This window comes from Mustelus asterias (assembly GCF_964213995.1).
Source record: "Mustelus asterias chromosome X unlocalized genomic scaffold, sMusAst1.hap1.1 SUPER_X_unloc_8, whole genome shotgun sequence".
NCBI classification, from domain to species: Eukaryota; Metazoa; Chordata; class Chondrichthyes; order Carcharhiniformes; family Triakidae; genus Mustelus; species Mustelus asterias.
In genome coordinates, this window is record NW_027595353.1 from 40,813 (window position 1) to 60,841 (window position 20,029).

The 20,029-nt window shown below is 48.3% G+C and overlaps 1 protein-coding gene across 1 annotated transcript; it reads left to right on the forward strand.

Annotated features, from left to right (window-relative positions):
• The first annotated feature begins 3,734 nt into the window (after nucleotides 1-3,734).
• On the forward strand, nucleotides 3,735-8,874 carry LOC144491338 (uncharacterized). Its single transcript, XM_078209006.1, has 3 exons — nucleotides 3,735-4,202; nucleotides 6,614-6,706; nucleotides 7,625-8,874. Exons 1-3 carry the CDS (start codon nucleotides 3,932-3,934, stop codon nucleotides 7,912-7,914), a joined length of 654 nt encoding a protein of 217 aa, XP_078065132.1. The 5' UTR covers nucleotides 3,735-3,931; the 3' UTR covers nucleotides 7,915-8,874.
• The last annotated feature ends 11,155 nt before the right edge of the window (nucleotides 8,875-20,029 follow it).

Genomic DNA, 20,029 nt, shown 5'->3' on the forward strand with positions numbered 1-20,029 from the left:
CCATCCTGACTTGGAAATGTATCGGGAATGGCAGCAGACACAAGGGATAGAATTTTGAGGGTGGCGAGTGATTAGTGTTCACCATCCAAGAGCCAGAAGTTAATGCGCAGCCACTGACTTTGCAACTCCCTCTGCCATTGAACACTGACTGGATCGTTGATGGGTGGGATTTCCATCCAACTTTGGAAGGAAGACCCACCTGTGCGAGCTGTCGGCCAATCACCTTCAACCCAGCCAGGCACAGTGCTCCAGGAGTCAGAAGCAGTCCTGCAGCACTCTGCCTGGGACTAAGTCCAAGGACAATTGCAAAGTCAAGTCCCAGGAGGGGGAAGGATTGGCATTGCGGGTAGGCCAGGGGGTATGGTTCCCGGACCAAGGTGGAGGGCGTCCCAACTCTGAGGAGTGAGGAACCACAACCTCTGCTTCTTGCCTAAGATGGGAAAAGTGTAAATGTCACTTTCCCACCCTCGCCTGAAAATGGAGGCTGGGCGGGATAAGATCCTTAGTGGTCATTAACTAGCCTGATGCCCAATAACAATCCTGGAACTCCCTCCCTAACAGCACTGTGGGTGTACCTACACCACATGGACTGACTGATGTCCAATAACAACCCTGGAACTCCCTCCCTAACAGCACTGTGGGTGTACCTACAACACATGGACTGACTGATGTCCAATAACAATCCTGGAACTCCCTCCCTAACAGCACTGTGGGTGTCCCTACAACACATGGACTGACTGACGTCCAGTAACAATCCTGGAACTCCCTCCCTAACAGCACTGTGGGTGTACCTACACCACATGGACTGACTGATATCCAATAACAATCCTGGAACTCCCTCCCTAACAGCACTGTGGGTGTACCTACAACACATGGACTGACTGACGTCCAATAACAATCCTGGAACTCCCTCCTAACAGCACTGTGGGTGTACCTACACCACATGGACTGACTGATGTTCAATCACAATCTGGAACTCCTTCCCTAACAGCACTGTGGGTGTGCCTACACCATATGGACTGACTGATATCCAATAACAATCCTGGAACTCCCTCCCTAAAAGCACTGTGGGTGTACCTACACCACATGGACTGACTGATGTCCAATAACAATCCTGGAACTCTCTCCCTAACAGCACTGTGGGTGTACCTACACCATATGACTGACTGAAACTAGAAAGAGAGCAGAAAAGATTTACTAGGATGCTCCCGGGACTTGATGGTTTGAGTTATAAGGAGAGGCTGGATAGACTGGGACTTTTTCCCCGGAGTGTAGAGACTTAGAGTCATAGAGGTTTACAGCATAGACAAAGAACAAAGAAAATTACAGCACAGGAACAGGCCCTTCGGCCCTCCAAGCCTGCACCGACCATGCTGCCCGAAACAGGCCCTTCGGCCCAACTTGTCCATGCCGCCCTTTTTTTTAAACCCTAAACTAGTGCTAATTGCCTGAATTTGGCCCAAATCCCTCTATACCCATCCTACCCATGTAATTGTCTCAACACTTTTTAAAAGACAAAATTGTACCTGCCTGTACTAGTACCTCTGACAGCTTGTTCCAGACACTCACCCTGCTCTGTGTGAAAAAATTATCCCTTTGGACCCTTTTGTATCGCTCCCCTCTCACCTTAAATCTGTGGCTTCTAGTTTTAGACTCCCCTACTTCGGCGTGACCTTATAGAGGTCTATAAAATAATGAGGGGCACAGATCAGCTAGATAGTCAATATCTTTTCCCAAAGGTAGGGGAGTCTACAACTAGAGGGCATAGGTTTAAGGTGAGAGGGGAGAGATACAAAAGTGTCCAGAGGGGCAGTTTTTTTCCATACAGAGGGTGGTGAGTGTCTGGAACAAGCTGCCAGAGGTAGTAGTAGAGGCGGGTACAATTTTGTCTTTTAAAAAGCATTTAGACAGTTACATGGGTACGATGGGTATAGAGGGATATGGGCCAAATGCAGGCAATTGGGACTAGCTTAGTTGTTTAAAAAAGAGGGTGGCATGGACAAGTTGGGCCGAAGGGCCTGTTTCCATGCTGTAAACCACTATGACTCTATAACTCCCTCCCTAACAGCACTGTGGGTGTACCTGCACCACATGGACTGACTGATGTCCAATAACAATCCTGGAACTCCCTCCCTAACAGCACTGTGCGTGTACCTACACCACATGGACTGACCGATGTCCAATAACAATCCTGGAACTCCCTCCCTAACAGCACTGTGGGTGTACCTACACCACATGGACTGACTGATGTCCAATAACAATCCTGGAACTCCCTCCCTAACAGCACTGTGGGTGTACCTACACCACATGGACTGACTGATGTCCAATAACAATCCTGGAACTCTCTCCCTAACAGCACTGTGGATGTACCTACACCGCATGTCCAAAGATGTGTAGGTTAGGTGGATTAGCCATGTTAAATTGCTCCTTAGTGTCCAAAGATGTGTAGGTTAGGTGGATGATGCAAAGTTAGGCAGATGATACAAAGATTTGTAGAGGACCGGTCGTATTGAGGAAGCAGGGGAGCTGCAGAAGGACTTGGACAGTTTCGGAGAGTGGGCAAAGAAGTGGCAGATGGAATACAATGTGGAAAAGTGCGAGGTATGCGCTTTGGAAGGAGGAATGGAGGCATAGACTATTTTCTAAATGGGGAAATGCTTAGGAAATCAGAAACACAAAGGGACTTGGGAGTCATTGTTCAAGATTCTCTTAAGGTTAACGTGCAGGTTCAGTCAGCAGTTAGGAAGGCAAATGCAACGTTAGCATTCATGTCGAGAGGGCTAGAATACAAGAGCAGGGATGTACTTCTGAGGCTGTATAAGGCTCTGGTCAGACCCCATTTGGAATATTGTGAGCAGTTTTGGGCCCCGTATCTAAGGAAGGATGTGCTGGCCTTGGAAAGGGTCCAGAGGAGGTTCACAAGAATGATCCCTGGAATGAAGAGCTTGCTGTATGAGGAATGGTTGAGGACTCTGGATCTGCACTCGTTGGAGCTTAGAAGGATGAGAGGGGATCTTACTGAAACTTACAGGATACTGCGAGGCCTGGATAGAGTGGACGTGGAGAGGATGTTTCCACTCGTAGGAAAAACTAGAACCAGAGGGCACAACCTCAGACTAAAGGGACGATCCTTTAAAACAGAGATGAGGAGGAATTTCTTCAGCCAGAGAGTGGTGAATCTGTGGAACTCTTTGCCGCAGAAGGCTGTGGAGGCCAGGTCATTGAGTGTCTTTCATTGAGTGTCTTTAAGACAGAGATAGATAGGTTCTTGATTAATAAGGGGATCAGGGGTTATGGGGAAAAGGCAGGAGAATGGGGATGAGAAAAAAAATCAGCCATGATTGAATGGGGGAGTGGCCTATTTCTGCTCTTATGTCTTACCGTCTTATGGATTGGCCATGCTAAATTGCCCCTTAGTGTCCAAAATTATGCAGATTAGGTGGATTCGCCATGCTAAAGGGGAGGGGCCGGTGGATCCTCTTTTGGAGAAGTCGGTGCAGTCTCGATGGGCAGAATAGTTTCTTTTTGCAGTCTCGGTATTCTCTGGGAACTGAGAAAGACAGGTTGTGACTGACACTGGGGTGTGTTGTCTGTGTAGGAAGTGGCGGGCACAGCTGAAAGAAGCTGAGTTGAGCTGAGATGGAGATCGGGTTACAAAGGCCGTAATGATTGAGAAAGAGCGGGCTGGCAAGCAGCCACAGGGGTGGATCCCTTCTCCAGGAAGTAGCTGCATTGGTACAATAGAAATCTGAGTGGCGGCAGGTTCACTCTATTAGACAAAAGCTGGGAGTTGCTGTATTTTGAGAATTAATTTTGGGAAATGTTTTGAACTCGGTGGTCCTGTTCCCTGGTCTGTTTGGGGGGGTGAGGGAGGGGGGGGGGGGGAAGAGCGGGCTTTGGAATCGATTCAATTATTTTACAGAACAGCATCATGACAACATCCCAGTTTCTGCTCCAAGTCCTGGATGAGCTGAGCGAAGACGAGTTTGAGCGTTTTAAATTCCACCTTGAGGACAGCAACGATTTCGAACCGATAGCCAGAGGTCTCCTGGAGAAGAAAGCTCGCGTGGATGTGGCTTTCTTACTCCAGAAACATTACAGCCGGCAGGCTCGGACAATCAGCAGAGATATCTTGCTCAAACTGCCCAGGCAGGATCTGCTGGAGAGGATGTTTGGGAAGGGAGACAGCAGCCATTCTCAAGGTAACTGCACAGCGTGTCAATTACACCCAGGAAATGACAAGAGGGGGAGACACATACAATACAGCCCATAGCTCCCGTCTCTAGGAAGTGGGGGGGGGGGGGTTACCAGGAGATGGGCTGGATGATGACTCCTCTTCCCCACTGTATACCCTCTGTGTGTACCTCCCACCCCTGCTGTGTACCACCCTCCCCTCCCCTGCTGTGTACCCTCTGTGTACCACCTTCCCCTCTCCCACTGTGTATCGCCCTCCCCTCCCCTGCTGTGTACCTATATTGCTGATATGGAGATGCCGGCGTTGGACTGGGGTAAACACAGTAAGGAGTCTAACAACACCAGGTTAAAGTCCAACAGGTTTATTTGGTAGCAAACACCACTAGCTTTCGGAGCGCTGCTCCTTCGTCAGATGGAGTGAAAATCTGCAGAGGCAGATTTCCAAATAAACCTGTTGGACTTTAACCTGGTGTTGTAAGACTCCTTACTGTGTTTACCTACATTGCTGCCAATGAAATATTTGAAGCCTGTGCATGATTTACACTGTTACCATGGAGATATCATAGAATCATACAGTGCAGAAGAGGCCCTTTGGCCCATCAAATCTGCACCGACACATGAGAAATACCTGGCTACCCACCTAATTCCATGTACCAGCACTTGGCCCATTGCCCTGAATGTGATGATGTGCCAAGTGCTCATCCAGGTATTTTTTAAGGGATGTGAGGCAACCCGTCTCTACCACCCTCCCAGGCAGTGCATTCCAGGCTGGCACCACCCTCTGGGTAGAAAAGATTTTCCTCACATCCCCCCTAAACCTGCTGCCTCTCAACGTGAACCTATGTCCCCTCATGACTGACCATTCAACTAAGGGGGACAGCCGCTCCTTATCCACTCTGTCCATGTCTCTCACATTCTTGTACACCTCGATCAGGTCGCCCCTCAGTCTTCTCTGCTCCAACGAAAACAACCCAAGCCTACCCAGCCTCTCTTCATAACTTAAATGCTCCATCCCAGGCAGCATCCTGGTGAATCTCCTCTGCACCCCCTCCAGTGCAATCACATCCTTCCTATAATGTGGCGACCAGAACTGCACATAGTGCTCCAGCTGTGGCCTCACCAAAGTTCTATGCAACTCCAACATAACTTCTCTGAGAATTCCCAAGATTCACAACCCTTTGAGTGAAGACATTTCTCCTCATCCTGAGACTGTGTTTTAGATTCTCCAGTCAGGGGGAACAATTACTCTATCCACTCTATCAAACCCACTCAGAATGTTCAACCTCACACAATTCAGCTGACACAAGAATACTCTGGGCATGTCGACTACTGAATATTTATAGTGGACCTTTAACCCTGAGAGTTGGCTGTCACTCAGCAGTTTTCTGGACATGGCGGATGTGCAGATTCTGATTAAAGTATACTGGAATGGACGAACAGGAGGCCATTTGGTCCCTCGCGCCTGATCTGCCATTTAATAAGATTGTGACTTCTCTTCAACGCTTCATTCCTGCCTTTGGTCCATGACTCTCTTAATCTCAGATTTAAAATGATCAATTGCTATTTGTGGAGAGTTCCAAATGTCTACAGTTAGGTGGCGGAACAGGCTTGAGGGGCTGAATGGCCTCCTCCTGCTCATGTTCGTTTCACAGTGCTCCTAGATTGAGTGCTCTGTGTGTGGAAGTGTTCCCTCATTTTGCTCCTCAGGAGTCTATCTTTAATATTTAGATTTTAGTCTCTGCGACCTATCGGTTCTGCTTCCATGTCTTGAAAAATTTGATTAAATCACTGATTCAATCATTTTCCTGCATTAAAGCCCAAGTCCCTCTCCCCCTTAATATCCCAAAAATGTGTTGGCATGGAAGAGAATGTGAATTGTCCCTCCTAAATTTGCTGATGTTGTCAAAGGGTCCTTATCAAGAGAATCATTGTCAAATCTGCCAAGATCTGTGGTGTGGTGTGTGTGTGTGTGGGGGGGGCGGGGCGGGGGGGGGGGGGGGGGTCATTTTATTAATTTATTATTGTCAGGTATAAAGTAAGGCTTACATTAACACTGTAATGAAGTTACTGTGAAAATCCTCTAGTCGCCACACTCCGGTGCCTGTTTGGGTACACTGAGGGAGAATTTAGCATGTCCAATGCACCTAACCAGCACGTCTTTCGGACTGTGGGAGGAAACCAGAGCACCCGGAGGAAACCCACGCAGACACGGGGAGAATGTGCAAACTCCACACAGACAGTGACCCGAGCTGGGAATCGAACCCGGGTCCCTGGTGCTGTGAGGCAGCAGTGCTAACAATTGCTCTACTGTGTCACAGGCTCAGGGGGCTCTACTGGCACGTGTGAGTCTTTGCTGGACATTCAGTGGCTTTGGAGTTGACTAGGCCTAAATTCTAATGTTGTTCCATCTTTTTCTTAGCACGGAGGAAGAGACAGAGACCCGAGGGCCGGGACTCGTCAGGAATTGCGCCTGATTGTTCAGAGAATGAGAAGTCCCCATCAAAGAAAAGCAGTACGTAAGATCATGCTTAAACATTCTTTGAAAATGAAAATGTTCATGGAACATGAAATCATTGTTGGAAAAACCCGTCTGGTTCACTAATGTCCCTTTAAGGAAGCAAATCTGCCCTACCTAGCGGGTCTACATGTGACTAAAGAGCCACAGCAATGTGGTTGACTCTTAACTGCCCTCTCAAGGGTAACTAGGGATGGGCGATAAATGCTGGCCAGCCAGCGACACCCATGTCCCACGAATGGATGAAATGTTGTCTCCATTTCAGCTTCCTCCCATACAGAACACTTCACCTCGCGATAAATCGACAGACCTATTGGGTAAGATGGCTCTGTCGACATCTGCGAGCCTTTCCCAGCTGCCTCGCAGTGAATTGCGGGAGAGCAGGTAACGGCAGAGCCTGCTGCGTTGGTGGAATCGTCCTCTAACCACCTCCCCTCCCTCCCAAGCCTCTGATACTGCAGAGGATGATCCCATTAAGAACGGCCACATGCTGTCGCTGGGGACCTACCCTGCAAGCACCCTGCAGAACTACGGTCAGGGAAATGGGTCAGAGTTGAGAGGGTGTGGGAATTGCCACCCTACCCACTACCCTCGCCCACCCCTGACCTTTTGAAGAGAATACTTTCGCCGTGTATTTAACTAGTGAGCATCTTACCCTCATACCCACCCTGCCGGCCTCTAGATACTGATCAGTGACGGGGGTGGTTTGAATTTTGTGTTTCTGTCTCTGTTTAGCTCAGTGACAATAATTGTCCTGCTCTCAACTTCTCTGAGAGCTTCAAGCTGCTGTGCCAATTGTTGACCGATTTGCTCAGAGCCAAGGCGCCACACCAGGTAGTGCCGTCACTCACCGGGAGGCAGCAAGGACAGCCATAGCCAACGTTTCATTGCAATGTTTTATCTCGATCTTTACAGAGGCAGAGCCAAAGATACTGACAGACCAAACACTGATTGCACTGGCGCAAGCAATGGGGCACAGCTGGAAGCAGATTGGGATCCAGTTCCTGGAGCTGCAAAGCTATGAAATCGAGCGGTGCGAATCACAGGAGCTGACGGTCGTCATGCAAAGGTTTGAAATGCTGAAAAGCTGGAGGAACCGAGAAAAGGAGAAGGCCACAGCCCACAATCTCCACTCCATCCTTAGCAACAGGGAATGCCCAATCAGTTCTGCACAACTCGATTGTCTTCGCAAAGATATTCATTGACCTGAAGACAAGAATGCTCCCTGTCTTTTAAACTTAAACGTAGTCGAACTGTCAATGACTGATGCAGGTATCTTTCTGCGTTAAACTGTAGATTTGAAGAAGTAACTGGAACTTCCGATCAACATTTTTATGTATGTCAGTCTGTGGGATCTTTCTGTAACGGGGGGGGGGGGGGGGGGGAGTTATTTTATTCGCCCCCTCCCTCCCACCCCCCCATCAGTCACTAGCCATCTTTTTGTTAACAATTAATTTTCAATCTAGGAGTGCTCTGTGTGAAATGAACATAGGAGGAGGAGGCCATTCAGCCCCTCAAGCCTGTTGCACCACTCAATGCGATTGTGATTGATCTCTCGCCTAACTGTAATGATGCTGTGACTTCGAGAAATGCGTTTGTGTCATGTTTTTTGTGCAGGATTTATTTTCTCATTCAGTTCTACTAACTGGTGCCGCTTTGTTTGTAATTGGCAGCTCCGGAGCGGCATAAGTGGCTGAATGGCCTACTCCTGTTCCTATGTTCCCTGTTGATACTGCAAAAGCATAATTGCTCGAATATTTGTTTTAATCTTTGTTAATGTGGTTGAGTTTTTTATTATTCATTTGTGGGACATGGGCGTCGCTGGCTGGCCAGCATTTATTGCCCATCCCTAGTTGCCCTTGGAAGGCAGTTGAGAGTCAACCACAATGCTGTGGCTCTGGAGTCACATGTAGGCCAGACCGGGTAAGGACGGCAGATTTCCTTCCCTAAAGGACATTAGTGAACCAGATGGGTTTTTCTGACAATCAACAATGGTTTCCTGGTCATCAGTAGATTCTTAATTCCTGGTATTTTTCATTGAATTCAAATTCCACCAGCTGCAGTGGCGGGATTTGAACCCGGGTCCCTAAGTATGTTAGATTGGCAAAAAGTATACTGTTTTCCCTTGTTCTAGTTGGACTCTATTGTTAAATAAAGTTTGTTTTAATAAAAGCTTCCCAGTGGGTCAGTCAAATCACACCTGGAGTGAAACACCTTAACCTCACACTGATGCCAACATCAAAAGTAAAAGTTAGGATCTAGGCTAACTTCATAATATACCTTGGAGCTTCTAATCTGGTCCTTAACAACCCACCTTTGTCCCATTATCCTTTAACACATTTATCATGAACAGAAATCTACTTTTTAAATTTAAAACGAATCATTGAAACTTCCACCAGCGTTCTGTGTGTAGAAGAGTTTCCTAGTTCCAAGCCGGAAAGATCTGCCTTGAATGTTTTGACTAGATTCCCAAGTCTGGACTCCACAGCCAAATGGGAATAGTTTCTCCCCATCTGTTCTCTTGATACCTTGAAAACTTTGATCAAAATCAACCCCATACCTCCTAAATTCCAGGGAGTGCCCGAGTTTGTGGACTGCCTCCTCAGAGTTTAACCCTTATTGTCCATGTATCATTCTGGTCAATCAGCGCTGCACCCCCTCCACAGGTCAACCTATCCTTCCTCAGCTGTGGCGCCCTGAACTGTTCACAGTGACTCCAGGTGTGAGCCACTGATTCCCTTCAGTGCAGAAGGAGGTCATTCATCCCATCGAGTCTGCACCAAATCTCTGAAAGAGCATCTTACCCAGGTCCACACCCGCCCTATCCCCGTGACGCTGTACATTTAACATGACCAATCCACCGACACATCTTTGGACACTAAGGGGTAATTTAGCATGACCAATCCATCTAACCTACACATGTTTGGACACTAAGGAGAAATTTAGCATGGCCAATCCACCGAACCTACACATCTTTAGAAACTAAAGGGCAATTTAGCATGGCCAATCCACCTAACTTGCACATCTTTGGACTGTGGGGGGAGACCGGAGCACCCGGAGGAAACCCACACAGATAGAGTCATAGAGGTTTACAGCATGGAAACAGGCCCTTCAGCCCACCCGCCTCTACGACTACCTTGGGCAGCTCGTTTCAGACACTCACCAGCCTCTGCAAGAAAAAACTGCCCCTCTGGGCCCTTTTATATGGGGAGAATGTGCAAACTCCACACAGTCACCCAAGGCTGGAATCAAACCTGGGTCCCTGGAGCTGTAAGGCAGCAGTGCTAACGACTGAACCAATTATCTGACAGAGAATCTTACCCAAGCCCACCCCCTTTTGATATATAACAGCCACTTCAAACCATTACAAGAGAGGAAGTGTTAGGTTTTTTAGGGAACATTAAAACTGACAAAGCCCCAGGGCCTGATGGCATCTATCCTCGACTGCTCAGGGAGACGAGAGATGAAATTGCTAGGCCTCTGACAGAAATCTTTGTCGCTTCTTTGGACACGGGTGAGGTCCCTGAGGATTGGAGGATAGCGAATGTGGTCCCGTTGTTTAAGAAGGGTTGCAGGGATAACCCAGGAAATTATAGGCCGGTGAGCTTGATGTCCGTGGTAGGGAAGTTGTTGGAGAGGATTCTTAGAGACAGGATGTATGTGCATTTAGAACGGAACAATCTCATTAGTGACAGACAGCATGGTTTTGTAAGAGGGAGGTCGTGCCTTACAAATTTGGTGGAGTTTTTGAGGAAGTGACAAAAACGGTTGATGAAGGAAGGGCCGTGGATGTCGTCTATATGGATTTCAGTAAGGCATTTGACAAAGTCCCACATGGCAGGTTGGTTAAGAATGTTAAGGCTCATGGGATACAAGGAGAAGTGGCTAGATGGGTGGAGAACTGGCTTGGCCAGAGGAGACAGAGGGTAGTGGTCGAAGGGTCTTTTTCCGACTGGAGGTCTGTGACCAGTGGTGTTCCGCAGGGCTCTGTACTGGGACCTCTGCTTTTTGTGATATATATAAATGATTTGGAAGAAGGTATAACTGGTGTAATCAGCAAGTTTGCGGATGACACGAAGATGGCTGGACTTGCGGATAGCAAAGAGCATTGTCGGGCAATACAGCAGGATATAGATAGGCTGGAAAATTGGGCGGAGAGGTGGCAGATGGAATTTAATCCGGATCAATGCGAAGTGATGCATTTTGGAAGAAATAATGTAGGGAGGAGTTATACAATAAATGGCAGAGTCATCAGGAGTATAGAAACACAGAGGGACCGAGGTGTGCAAGTCCACAAATCCTTGAAGGTGGCAACACAGGTGGAGAAGGTGGTGAAGAAGGCATATGGTATGCTTGCCTTTATAGGACGGGGTATAGAGTATAAAAGCTGGAGTCTGATGATGCAGCTGTATAGAACGCTGGTTAGGCCACATTTGGAGTACTGCGTCCAGTTCTGGTCGCCGCACTACCAGAAGGACGTGGAGGCGTTAGAGAGAGTGCAGAGAAGGTTTCCCAGGATGTTGCCTGGTATGGAGGGTCTTAGCTATGAGGAGAGCTTGGGTAGACTGGGGTTGTTCTCCCTGGAAAGACGGAGAATGAGGGGAGATCTAATAGAGGTGTACAAGATTATGAAGGGTATAGATAGGGTGAACAGTGGGAAGCTTTTTCCCAGGTCGGAGGTGACGATCACGAGGGGTCACGGGCTCAAGGTGAGAGGGGCGAAGTATAACTCAGATATCAGAGGGATGTTTTTTACACAGAGGGTGGTGGGGGCCTGGAATGCGCTGCCAAGTAGGGTGGTGGAGGCAGGCACGCTGACATCGTTTAAGACTTACCTGGATAGTCACATGAGCAGCCTGGGAATGGAGGGATACAAACGATTGGTCTAGTTGGACCAAGGAGCGGCACAGGCTTGGAGGGCCGAAGGGCCTGTTTCCTGTGCTGTACTGTTCTTTGTTGTTCTTTGTACCTCTTTCTTTACCTTATGTAAATTCTCCTCGCACCCTCAGTTCATCAATGTATTAAACCACTTGCCTTCACACCTTTCTTACTGATGTTTTGACCTTTGCAGGCTGTCTGCCGCTAATCCCATTAAATCAGTCACACCCCAATAAGCTTAATTTCCACTATATACAATATGGCAATGATATTCTAAAAACAAGAATGTTAAAACTCTTTTTTCTTACAAAATCCAGTTTTATGATTTACTTTCTCCTTTATATTTTCCACGAAGCTTGAAGGTTCCTTCATTTTTTTTCCTGGGACCAAGCCACAGGTATTCCACAGCTCCCGAGAATTCACTTTATTTCTCCTTCAGTATTCCGGCTACTCTCCAGACGAACACACACTTGTCTTACGTGCATAAATTAAACCCCTTTAACCCCTGCAACCTATCTCCATGTGGCAACACAGCATGCTTTTGGATGTTCCAAACAGAAATGCAAATAAACTATATTTTACCTTTCAAGCAACTCTTTGATTCAGTGAATCCACATGAATTTTGTTTTCTCTGAAGGACATAATTGTCCTTTATTTTCCGGACTTACTGGTTCCACCAAGACTCCCCAACCCCCCCCCCCCCCCCCCCCCCCCCCCCAAACCCCCTTGTTTACAAACTGTTTTAGCTTATTTTTACCTGACAATTATACAAACAATTTAAATCACCACCTGAGATACCTGTAGGCTTCATGAGCGGAATTTTCCCAAAATTGCACAGAGTGCTGGGGTAGGCAGGGCAAGCTGTTTGAAACTTGTCGGTTTCATAGCTGCCTTTCCTAGCCTGATCAAACAGCACTCTGTGCAATTTCAAAGTCCTAGCAAGGATTACCAGGCAAGGATTACCAGGTTAAAGTAAGGTTAAAGACCTGCTCCCCCCGCAATAAACATTGGGACCCCCAGTGGACATGGGGACATTCCAAACCCTCACCCACAGAGGGGCATTATCCCCCACCAGGCAAGCCATCCTTATACTATTCACCCCTCCCCCCCCCCCACCCCACCATCATCATATGGGTGGCACAGTGGTGGTGCAGTTGTTAGCATTGCTGCCTTACACTGCCAGGGACCCGAGTTTGATTCCCGGCTTGGGTCACTGTCTGTGCTCAGTCTGCACATTATCCCCATGAAACATCTGAAACCCCACAATAATTGGTTCATTTTACTGTAATTCACTGAACTTGCTTGTTTTCCTAAAGCTCAGAGGTTTCCCAACCCAGTAATTTCATTTCATAACATTTTTAAAAACTCCAATTCACAAAATAAAAATAACAGCACACATCGGCAACAGTATTTCAACCAATCCGACCAAATTAACTTTTATGTTGGAAACAAGAATGTGCAATCTTGGTTTTGACAGCTGGGGTGAAGAGGTTCCTGGGATGAGGAGGTTCACATTCAGTGTGGATGGGCTGAGGGGCGAGACCTGCCCTTCACTTCGATGAAGCATCAAGTTTTACGGAAGGAGAGAGGAGCGATTTGTGAGTTCAGCTAAAGGGTGTGGAATGTCCTGCCTGCAGCAGTAGTGGACTCGCCAACATTAAGAGCATTCAAATGGTTATTGGATAAACATATGGATGATATTGGAATAGTGTAGATTAGAGGGGCTTTAGATTGGTTTCACTGGTCGGCGCAACATTGAGGGCCGAAGGGCCTGTACTGCGCTGTAATGTTCTATGTTCTAAATTGATTATTTTTACTTACTTTATCGCGGGGTTTCTTGTTGTAATAGTTTAAATTTGAAAAGCAGAAGTAGGCTGCCCGTGGGGCGACCTGGGATGGCATTTAGTTTTATTTTAAGTGCGCGGGAGGTTTAAAAAGCAGTCCGCAGTATCCAGCGGGCAGCGTTGAGAGCGGGCATCGGAGTGAGAAGGGTGCAGAGTGAGAGCTGAAGGGTTTGGCTCTAAGTGTTTAGGCGTAAAGGGCGAGGCGGGGAAAGTTTAATTCCTAAGTATGTTTCTCTGTGTTCCTTGAAATAAGAAGGGAAATTATGAGTGTGAGGCCAGTCTGTTGTTCCCAATGTAGGATGTGGGAGGTCCTGGAGGCTCCTAGCCTCCCGGACGTCCATATCTGTGATGGGTGTGTCGAGCTGCGGTTCCTAAGGGACCATGTTAGAGAACTAGAACTGCAGCTCGAGGATCTTCGTCTGGTTTGGGAAAATGAGGAGGTGATAGACAGGAGCTATCAGCAGGTGGTCACACCAGGGCCACGGGAGGCAGACAAGTGGGTAACGTCCAGGAAGGGGAAAGCTCGGGTGATAGAGAGCACCCCGGTGGATGTGCCCCTTCACAATAAGTACTCCTGTCTGAGTACTGCTGAGGGGACAGCCCATCTGGGGGAAGCAGCAGTGGCCGTGTCTCTGGAGCAGAGTCCGGCCCTGTAACTCAGAGGGCTAAGGAAAGGAGGAGGAAGGCAGTATTAATCGGGGACTCAACAGTAAGGGGGTCGGACAGGTGTTTTTGCGGAGGCAGACGGGAGTCTCGGATGGTGGTCTGCCTCCTGGTGCCGGGATCTGGGATGTCTCTGGTCGCGTCCCAAAAATCCTGAGCGGGGAGGGAGAGGAGCCAGAGGTCGTGGTACATATTGGTACCGCTGACATAGGTAGGAAGACGGAAGGGGTCATGAAAAGTTTGCACATTCTCCTTGTGTCTGCGTGGGTTTCCTCCGGGTGCTCCGGTTTCCTCCCACAGTCCAAAGATGTGCGGGTTAGGTTGATTGGCCATGCTAAAATTGCTCCTTAGTGTCCTGGGATGCGTAGATTAGAGGGATTAGTGGGTAAAATATGTAGGGATATGGGGGTAGGGCCTGGGTGGGATTGTGGTCGGTGCAGACTCGATGGGCCAAATGGCCTCTTTCTGTACTCTAGGGTTTCTATGATTTCTATGAAAAGAGAATATAGGGAGTTAGGTAGACAGTTGGGAAAGAGGAATGCAAAGGTAGTAATCTCAGGATTGCTGCCTGTGCCACGGGAAAGTGAGAGCAGGAATGGAGTGAGGTGGAGGATGAATGCGTGGCTGAGGGACTGGAGCAGGAAGCAGGGATTCAGGTTCCTGGATCATTGGGACCTCTTTAGGGGCAGGTGTGACCTGTACAAAAAGGACGGGTGGCACTTGAATCCCAGAGGGACCAATATCCTGGCAGGAAGGTTGGCTAAGGCTACTGGGGAGACTTGAAACTAGAAAGGTTGGGGTGGGAATCGAGATGAGGTGACTGAGAGCGAGGAGGTTAGCCCGCAAATCGAGAAGGATTGTACACTGTGTAAGAGGGAGAATAGACGGGTGATGGAGAAGGGGAGAGCTCAGACCAAAGGTTTGAGATGTGTCTATTTTAACGCTAGGAGTGAGTGTAGTGAATAAAGTGGATGAGCTTAGAGTGTGGATCGATGCTTGGAAGTGTGATGTGGTGGCCATTAGGGAGACTTGGGGACAGGGACAGGACTGGATACTTCAGGTGCCGGGTTTCAGAAAGGACAGAGAGGGAGGCAAAAGAGGGGGGAGGAGTGGCACTGCTGATCAGCGATAGTGTCACAGCTGTAGAGAAGGAGGAAGCTGTGGAGGGATTGTCTACGGAGTCTCTGTGGGTGGAAGTTCGGAGTGGGAAGGGGTCGATAACTTTGCTGGGTGTTTTCTACAGGCCGCCCAATAGTAACAGGGATGTTGAGGAGCAGATAGGGAAACAGATCCTGGAGAGATGTAGGAATAACAGGGTTGTCGTGATGGGAGACTTTAATTTCCCAAACATCGATTGGAATATCCCTGGGGGAAGGGGTTTGGGTGGGGAGGAGTTTGTTAGGTGTGTTCAGGAGGGTTTCCTGACACAGCATGTGGATAAGCCAAAAGAGGAGAGGCTGTACTCGATCTGGTACCGGCAAATGAGCCTGGACAGGTGTCGGATCTCTCAGTGGGGGAGCATCTTGGGGATAGTGATCATAACTCTATCTCCTTTACGCTAGCATTGGAAAGAGATAGGATCAGGCAAGCTAGGAAAGTGTTTATCTGGAGTAAGGGGAAATATGAAGCCATTAGGCAGGAGATTAGAGGCGTAAATTGGAAGGAGGCATTCTCGAGGAAAAGTACTGAAGTAAAGTGGCAGATTTTTAAGGAATGTTTGTCTGGAGTTCTGCATGACAACGTTCTGATGAGACAGGGAGGTGTTGGTAGGTTACGGGAACCGTGGTGCACGAAAGCTGCGCTGAACCTAGTCAGAAAGAAAAGGAAAGCGTACAAAAGGTTCAGAGAGCCAGGCGATGATAGGGATCTAGATGAGTATACGGCTTGTAGGAAGAGACTTAAGAAAGAAATTAGGAGAGCCAGAAGGGGTCACGAGAAGGTTTTGGCAGGTAAGATTAAGGAGAACCCTAAGGCGTTCTATAAATATGTGAAGAGTAAAAGGATGAGATGTGAAGGAATAGGACCTATAAAAGGTGAAGGTGAGAAAGTCTGTACAGAACCGGAAGAAATAGCAGAGGTGTTTAATGAATATTTTACCTCGGTATTCACGGTGGAAAAAGACCTGGGAGGTTGTACCACAGGATTGAGGCGGACTGAACAGATTGAGTATGTGGACATTAAGAAAGAGGATGTGTTGGAAATTTTGAATAGCATCAAGATAGATAAGTCGCCGGGACTGGATGGGATGTACCCCAGATTACTGTGGGAGGCGAGGGAAGAGATTGCAGAGCCTCTGGCGATGATTTTTGTGCCGTCGATGGAGACGGGAGAGGTTCCGGAGGATTGGAGGATTGCGGATGTGGTTCCTATATTCAAGAAAGGGAATAGGGACAGCCCTGGAAATTACCGACCGGTGAGTCTAACCTTAGTGGTTGGTAAGTTGATGGAGAAGATCCTGAGGGACAGAATTTATGAACATTTAGAGAAGTTTATTTTGCTCAAAAGTAGTCAGCACGGCTTTGTCAAAGGCAAATCGTGCCTTACGAGCCTGGTGGAGTTCTTTGAAAATGTGACTAAACACATTGACGAAGGAAAAGCGGTAGATGTGGTTTACATGGACTTCAGCAAGGCGTTTGATAAGGTCCCCCGTGCAAGACTTCTCGAGAAAGTGAGAGGGCATGGGATCCAAGGGGCTGTTGCCTTGTGGATTCAGAACTGGCTTACCTGCAGAAGGCAGAGAGTGGTTGTAGATGGGTCTTTTTCTGCATGGAGGTCGGTCACCAGTGGAGTGCCCCAGATTGGGACCCTTGCTGTTTGTCATTTTTATAAATGACCTGGATGAGGAAGTGGAGGGATGGGTTGGTAAGTTTGCCGACGAATCAAAGGTTGGTGGTGTTGTGGATAGGTTGGAGGGATGTCAGATGCTGCAGCGTGACATAGATAGGATGCAAGACTGGGCGGAGAAGTGGCAGACGGACTTCAACCCGGATAAATGTGTAGTGGTCCATTTTGGCAGGTCAAATGGGATGAAGGAGTATAATATCAAGGGTAAGGCTCTTAGCAGTGTAGAGGATCAGAAGGACCTTGGGGTCCGGGTCCATAGGACTCTTAAATCGGCCTTGCAGGTGGAGGAGGTGGTTAAGAAGGCGTATGGTGTGCTGGCCTTCATCAATCGAGGGATTGAGTTTCGGAGTCGGGAGATAATGATGCAGCTTTATAAAGACCCTCGTCAGACCCCACTTGGAGTACTGTGCTCAGTTCTAGTCGCCTTATTACAGGAGGGATGTGGAAATGATTGAAAGGGTGCAGAGAAGATTTACAAGGATGTTGCCTGGATTGGTTGGCATGCCTTATGAGGATAGGCTGAGGGAGCTCGGTCTTTTCTCCTTGGAGAGACGAAGGATGAGAGGTGACCTGATAGAGGTGTACAAGATGTTGAGAGGTATAGATCGGGTGGACTCTCAGAGGCTTTTTCCCAGGGCTGAAATGGCTGCTACGAGAGGACACAGGTTTAAGGTGCTGGGGAGTAAGTACAGGGGAGATGTTAGGGGTAGGTTTTCCACTCAGAGGGTGGTGGGTGAGTGGAATCGGCTGCCGTCAGTGGTGGTGGAGGTAAACCCGATAGGGTCTTTTAAGAGACTTCTGGATGAGTACATGGGACTTAATAGGATTGAGGGTTATAGGTAAGCCTATATATAAGCCTAGGTGGGTAGGGACATGACCGGCAACTTCTGGGCCGAAGGGCCTGTTTGTGCTGTAGTTTTTCTATGTTCTATGTTCTATTTCCACACAGCTGCTTTTGGCGAAACATGTTATCACATCCAGCGTTGTTCATTGACTGTTTACTGTGAAACAGAAAGAGTTTAATTTCACAATCATGACACAAAGAAATGCACACTGTACCCAACACCTCGCGTGTGAAAGGACAGTGTGATAACCCACTGTACCCAGTCCCAGAGTGTGAAAGGACAGTGTGATAACCCACTGTACCCAGTCCCAGAGTGTGAAAGGACAGTGTGATAACCCATTGTACCCAGTCCCAGAGTGTGTAAGGACAGTGTGATAACCCACTGTACCCAGTCCCAGAGTGTGAAAGGACATTGTGATAACCCACTGTACCCGAATCCCAGAGTGTGAAAGGACAGTGTGATAACCCACTGTACCCCAGTCCCAGAGTGTGAAAGGACAGTGTGACAACCCACTGTACCCAGTCCCAGAGTGTGAAAGGACAGTGTGATAACCCACTGTACCCCAGTCCCAGAGTGTGAAAGGACAGTGTGATAACCCACTGTACCCAGTCCCAGAGTGTGAAAGGACAGTGTGTTAACCCATGTTACCCCGTCCCAGAGTGTGAAAGGACAGTGTGATAACCCACTGTACCCAGTCCCAGAGTGTGAATGGACAGTGTGATAACCCACTGTGCCCAGTCCCAGAGTGTGAAAGGACAGTGTGATAACCCACTGTATCCAGTCCCAGAGTGTGAAAGGACAGTGTGATAACCCACTGTACCTAGTCCCAGAGTGTGAATGGACAGTGTGATAACCCACTGTGCCCAGTCCCAGAGTGTGAAAGGACAGTGTGATAACCCACTGTACCCAGTCCCAGAGTGTGAAAGGACAGTGTGATAACCCACTGTACCCAGTCCCAGTGGGTGAAAGGACAGTGTGATAACCCACTGTACCCAGTCCCAGAGTGTGAAAGGACAGTGTGATAACCCATGTTACCCCATCCCAGAGTGTGAAAGGACAGTGTGATAACCCACTGTACCTAGTCCCAGAGTGTGAATGGACAGTGTGATAACCCACTGTGCCCAGTCCCAGAGTGTGAAAGGACAGTGTGATAACCCACTGTACCCAGTCCCAGAGTGTGAAAGGACAGTGTGATAACCCACTGTACCGAGTCCCAGAGTGTGAAAGGACAGTGTGATAACCCACTGTACCCAGTCCCAGAGTGTGAACGGACAGTGTGATAACCCACTGTACCGAGTCCCGTCATGTACATGGATTTTAATAAGGCGTTTGTTAAAGTCCCCCACGGTTGGCTTATGAAGAAAGTAAGGATGTGTGGGATAGAGGGAAGTTTGGCCGATTGGATAGGTAACTGGCTAGGTAACTGGATAGGTAACTGGATAGGTAACTCACCAAGGCCATCCCCCCACCCCCACTTCTTGCCTTCAAACAACCACGCAACCTCAAACAGACCATTGTCCGCAGCAAACTACCCAGCCTTCAGGAGAACAGTGACCACGACACCACACAACCCTGCCACAGCAACCTCTGCAAGACGTGCCGGATCATCGACACGGATGCCATCATCTCACGTGAGAACACCATCTACCAGGTACACGATACCTACTCTTGCAACTCGGCCAACGTTGTCGACCTGATACGCTGCAGGAAAGGATGTCCCGAGGCATGGTACATTGGGGAAACCATGCAGACGCGACGACAACGGATGAATGAACACCGCTCGACAATCGCCAGGCAAGACTGTTCTCTTCCTGTGGGGGAGCACTTCAGCGGTCACGGGCATTCAGCCTTGAATCTTCAGGTAAGTGTTCTCCAAGGCGGCCTTCACGACACATGACAGCGCAGAGTCACTGAGCAGAAACTGATAGCCAAGTTCCGCACACATGAGGACGGCCTAAACCGGGATATTGGATTTATGTCACATTATCAGGAACCCCACAGCTTGCCTCCTGGACTTGCACAATTTCACAAGCTGTTCTGTCTGGAGACAATACACATCTCTTTAACCTGTGTTGAATGCTCCCTCCACCCACATTGTCTGTACCTTTAAGACCTGGCTGGCTGTAGAGATTTGCATTCTAATCAGTATTCTGTAATTTGATTTCTGTGTCTGTTTGCACTGTTTGAGAGCAGATATCCACTCCATCTGACGAAGGAGCAGTGCTCCGAAAGCTTATGGTATTTGC

Bases quoted from the DNA above. Each gene is read 5' to 3' on its own strand.
- LOC144491338 (XM_078209006.1), top strand. From the start codon at position 3,932: ATGACAACATCCCAGTTTCTGCTCCAAGTCCTGGATGAGCTGAGCGAA. The intron at 4,203-6,613 runs GTAACTGCACAG...TCTTTTTCTTAG, and splicing joins AGACAGCAGCCATTCTCAAG to CACGGAGGAAGAGACAGAGA. The intron at 6,707-7,624 runs GTACGTAAGATC...CGATCTTTACAG, and splicing joins GTCCCCATCAAAGAAAAGCA to AGGCAGAGCCAAAGATACTG.